The 4999-nt window shown below is 40.7% G+C and overlaps 1 protein-coding gene across 6 annotated transcripts in view; it reads right to left on the bottom strand.

The window, feature by feature from the left end:
• The window catches only part of LOC107693346 (histone-lysine N-methyltransferase ASH1L-like), a 39545-nt gene that overhangs the window by 19051 nt on the left and 15495 nt on the right, over positions 1-4999 (bottom strand). For all 6 annotated transcript variants that reach the window (XM_016492691.1, XM_016492686.1, XM_016492689.1 and 3 more), the window contains 7 exons: positions 3211-3937; positions 2159-2332; positions 1973-2067; positions 1528-1601; positions 731-776; positions 407-515; positions 118-324 (listed from right to left, as the gene is read on the bottom strand). In XM_016492691.1, the coding sequence (XP_016348177.1) occupies positions 118-324; positions 407-515; positions 731-776; positions 1528-1601; positions 1973-2067; positions 2159-2332; positions 3211-3937 (1432 nt within the window). The remainder of the gene's footprint in view (positions 1-117; positions 325-406; positions 516-730; positions 777-1527; positions 1602-1972; positions 2068-2158; positions 2333-3210; positions 3938-4999) is intronic.

Raw genomic sequence — 4999 nt, 5'->3', positions numbered from 1 at the left:
AGCAGATAAACATAAAATTTTCATTTTTGGGTGAACTATCCCTTTAACTAAATTGTTGCATATTAAAACTAATTGAAGTATGTGTCTCCTCTTGTTTAAAGGCAAAATGTGGCTAACCTGAATTCCTGTTCGCTGACCACCTCTCCCAAGTACTCGATGATGAATTGGCCGGAACGTAGGGGCTGTTTGGTTCGAATCCCCCAGCCCTTCCCTTCAGCCCGGAAGCGCTCGAGGCACTGCACCCACTCATGCCTCTGGATACGCTGGTTATCACATTGATCATCACAAGGACATGTACTTGGAGAACACTCAGCAAAGATCATCCTGAGGCAGACAGAGATAAGAAAACCATGGGATCCACAGCTGCACTAATGGGTAAGCAGAGGAGAAGAAGTAAGCCTCTTACCTGTTTAGACAGTCATCCTGACAGCCCTTCTCACTGTGCTCTTCAGGCAGCCTGCAGTTACAGGTAGTGGCTTCGTAGCCAGAAAGAGGCTTCACATCCACATAGACATCTAAGAGGGAAAATATTAATGCATTAGTTTCAAACATTTGCAAACATACGCATGCAAAACACAAAGTGTACAAAAATTAGAGCAGGATAGTCAGGAAGGAATCTACAACTCCCAGTCCTGCCAAATCAGTATATTTATGGAAACTCAAGCATGTTCTGCTCTACAGAGTTGTTGAGCTTATGGGTAGTGACAAAAACTAATGAAAATCTGCTTACTGGATCTGATCTTCTTGTAGAGAGGCACATCAGGTCTCTTGTAGAGCTACAAAGAACAAAGATGTATCCTTGAGTATATGGATTAAACTACTTAAAATCATTATAGATATTAAAACTTGTTTTCAGAAAATATATCCTAAACTAAGTTTATTTATATTACCCCTTTGGCAAAATATTTTTCATAAAGGAAAACCTTATTACATTTTGTTAGATTTATGCTTATACCAAGGGGAAAAGCATTTGCCAATGGAGGGAAGAAAAATTAACTTATTTGAAAACTTAATAATAAACTTAATAAAGTGACGTGACATGTGGCCAAGTATGGTGACCCATACTCAGAATTAGTGCTCTGTATTTATCCCATCCAAAGTGCACACACACAGCAGTGAACACACACACACACCGTGAACACACACCCGGAGCAGTGGGCCGCCATTTTTTGCTGCGGCGCCCGGGGAGCAGTTGGGGGTTCGGTGCCTTGCTCAAGGGCACCTCAGTCGTGGTATTGAAGGTGGGAGAGAGCGCTGTACATCCACTCCCTCCACCTACAATCCCTGCCGGTACGAGACTCGAACCCGCAACCTTTGGGTTACGAGTCCAACTCTCTAACCATTAGGCCATGACTTCCCCCTGAGAAAAATTATAATATTATTATCCTACAAATAAATGTCTCTTGTTTAAATTATGTTTATTGGAAACCAAGACCAAAATACTGATTAATAAAATGATTTTGAAGCAAAAAACAAATGACAAATGCAGCTGTCAACTCAGAGAAAGATGTGGTTTTAAGGAGCTACCTGATCATGTTTCCAAAGCCACAGGATGTCATAAGGCAGCTGGAAATCAATGCGTTTCTGTCTCAAGTATTTCCCTGGATAAACACCGAAGACAAATAGCAGTTACTAATTCAATCTCTTTGTCCTTTCACTTGAGGCTGCGCCATTCCAATATTGAATCAACTAATCACCTCATAACTCATAAACCATAACTAATCAGCCTGATTGCCCATGGGGCCATACATAATGAACTGGTTAGAAATGACAATGAAAGCTGTACACGGGCAAATCCACAACCTTACTCGTTGAAATAATAGTTCTTTAAAACAGTTAGGTTGAAAAATGAATCCTAAATCAAACTGTCTACCAAACTGCAATTAGATATAGAGATAAATGAAGTAATGCATGTCAAAATCTGCAGATTATTAGAACACAACTGCAAGCTAAGCTTAAATGAAAAACTCACCAACATGAATGGGGGCAGGAAAAAGGCCATACTCATGTTCACCTGGAGTGTATTCTAACTTCTCCTTCTTTAGTTGTAGCAGCTGACTGCGAGGACTGATGGGGAAATGGAGACAGGTTAAGTTTATTTTCCTGGCATATAAATGTTAGATAATAAGACAGGCTTAATGAGTCTGTTCATCCTTACTCGTCAGTCTTGTACACATCAGAGTAAAGCCCAGCCTTTTGAAACTTCTTTTTGGGTGGTCTAGCAACTCTCTTCTCCCGCTGACTGGTCACTGATGGGTTTGGGGCTTGTTCCACGGAAGTAGGGCCTGTGCGCTCTGGGGAGGATTGGCCATCAGGTTTTCCCTCCAGAGCGCTGCAAAGAAAAGCAGTAATTTATTATGAGATTAACCCCCGGTTTCACAGACAAGGCTTAAGCCTAGTCCCAGACTAAAATGCAATTCTGAGCTGTTTCAACTGAAAGAAAATTGGCACTGACTGATCTTAAAATATATCAGTGCCTTTGTTTTGTTGCACACCAGTAACGTTTTTTCAAAGGTATGTTAAAAAAAATTTACTCAAATGTCCTAATTGAACTATGGCCTAATCCTGGCTTAGTCTAAGCCCTGTCTGTGAAACCGGGCCTAAGACTTTTGTGGTGTTTAAGTCAACATTAAATTGATTTGATCATTACAACAACATTAAAGGTTCTAAAAAGTTTATTGTGGAGGAATGTAAAAAGGAAATTTCAGAGAAAATTAATTCGATTTTACAGAAGCTTTTTTGTCCAGGATATGGAGACAGAGATGTTTTAAGGGAAGAAAATAGGTGTATTTTGATTTCATGTTGATTTTAAACAGGTTTTGGAGATGTCACGCAATGTATCATATTTATTTCAAGCTTGCATGCTGATCCGTGTTAATTCAAAGCCATTACTCCAGTCTTCAGTGTCACATGATACTTCAGAAACCATTCTAATATGGTGAAATGGTTCTCAATTACTTATTATCAATATTGAAAACAGTTGTACAACTTAATCTTTTTTTGTGGAAACAGTGATACATTTTTTAAGATTCTTTGATGAATAGAAAGTTCAAAAGAACAGAATTTATTTGAAATCATTTTATAACATAAATGTCTTTACTGTCACTTTTGATCAATGTAATGCATCCTTGCTGAATAAAAGTATTAATTTCTTCCAAAAAATAAAAAAAAATCTACATTTTGAACAGTTGCATATTTTGTACCGCATACCTGCGAAAACAATGCATTTCCTCCTGCGTCAACCATCCCCTCCCTCCTTCTGTTCTAGCTCTTGCCATCACATCTTCCTCTCTAGCAGCTGGTCGTTCTTCTTCTTCTTCCTCCCCCTCTCTTTCCTCTGCCGGTTCCTCTTCTTCCTCGTCACCTCCTTCTGTCTCCCTTTCCCAGCGTTTTCTCTTGCGTCCCTTTCTGCGCTGACTCTGTATTACAGACTCAATGACGTCAACCACGGTGTCTCCCTCCCAAAGCACACTTCCTCTGTGCCTTTCAGGTAAAGGGTGGTTCTCTTGTTCAGATGTTTGTGGTGGGGGCGACGGGGGAGGCGAGGGCAGCGGGTGCTTGCGGGGACGGCCTGGACCTCGTTTTTTCACCATGTTGTTTCCTGTGCGTGCTTGCCTCTGGAGCTTCTTTGCACGAAGGATCTTGTTGACATGATGCAGGTTGTTTTTGGGAGGGGGCCGATGGGAGTGATGCGAAGGGGGGGAGTCACGACAGCATACAGGCTGGGAGGAGCACGTGGAGGGACTAGCCTGGCGGCTAGAGGGTCGGAGAGCTGTGACGCTTCCAGGCTGGTCGAGAGTGCAGTGAGAAAGACAAGAGGCAGAGTGTGAGAGGGATAGGGGAGGGTGGTGGTGATGGTGGTGCCGATGATGGGGACCCTCAGAAACCTCAGGAACAATGGATTGGCCAACTCGGTTCTGTGTGCCAGACACATTTCCTGTGATATTAAAACAAAAAGTGGGTTGAGTAGCTGAAAAATTAAACAAATTAGAACAACAATTAACAGAAGTCTCCCCATTGCCCAACGTCCCACATGTGTAATGTGTGTAACACAATGCAAAACCTTTAAAAAAAAAAAAAAAGCATATAAAACAAAAACAAATAAATAAAAAGCAAAAATCAAATCAAATAAAAGCCGGTGTATACCAAAGACCTGTTAGCAGCATGTATTACTGACAGCCTGCCACTGACTAAGCTAAACTCTCAAATTCTTGGTTAGATCATCTTTTTATATGGCACATTTATTAGCAGGTAAATAACAGAATGGGGAGTTGAGGAGATAAATTGGATTATAGATTGTGTAGAAAAGATACTCATCTCCTAATAGCCAAATTCTAATGTAGCTGAAAATAACTGCCTCACAGATTCAGCAAAAAAGCAGCTACATGTGTTCATGTGTGCAGGGCCTCATTAAATGTGTTCCCTCTATCCTCCATTATCCCTTTAATTAACTTACTCTCAGTCTAACTCACTTTTCAACACAGTCTAGTCTATTATGTTCTCTTTATCTTATCTTTCCATCAGTCAAACCCATCCTTCCATATCTTCTATTTCATTGTATTTTTTTCCCACAATTTCTCCATGCAAGACATGTTACAAGTCAGGGTTTAAAGGGGTCATATGATGCAATTTCAAGTTTTCCTTTCTCTTTGGAGTGTTACAAGCTGTTCGTGAATAGATAAGATCCCTAAAGTTGCAAAGCCTAAAGTTTCAAACCCAAAGAGATATTCTTTATAAAAGTTAAGACTGGTCCACGCCCTCTTAAAACACCTCATTCTAACACGTTTACATCACGATGTGGGAAGATTTGCATAACGCCGTCCAAATATTCACGCAAAGATAGAAGGCGTAACTTTATTGTTGCTGCCGCCGCCGCCATGTTGTGAAGACGCTGTGTGTTTCGTTGCGAAAGCGAAAATACTTTGTTTGGCCTTCCAAAAGCGGACACGACTAGAAATCTGTGGTTAAGTTGTATTTACAACACTGTTCCAGAACAGTT

This window comes from Sinocyclocheilus anshuiensis, unplaced genomic scaffold, assembly GCF_001515605.1.
Source record: "Sinocyclocheilus anshuiensis isolate Anshui unplaced genomic scaffold, SAMN03320099.WGS_v1.1 scaffold566, whole genome shotgun sequence".
Taxonomy (NCBI): Eukaryota; Metazoa; Chordata; class Actinopteri; order Cypriniformes; family Cyprinidae; genus Sinocyclocheilus; species Sinocyclocheilus anshuiensis.
The sequence above is the reverse complement of the archived record's forward strand: the minus strand, read 5'-3'. Positions and strand labels throughout refer to the sequence as shown.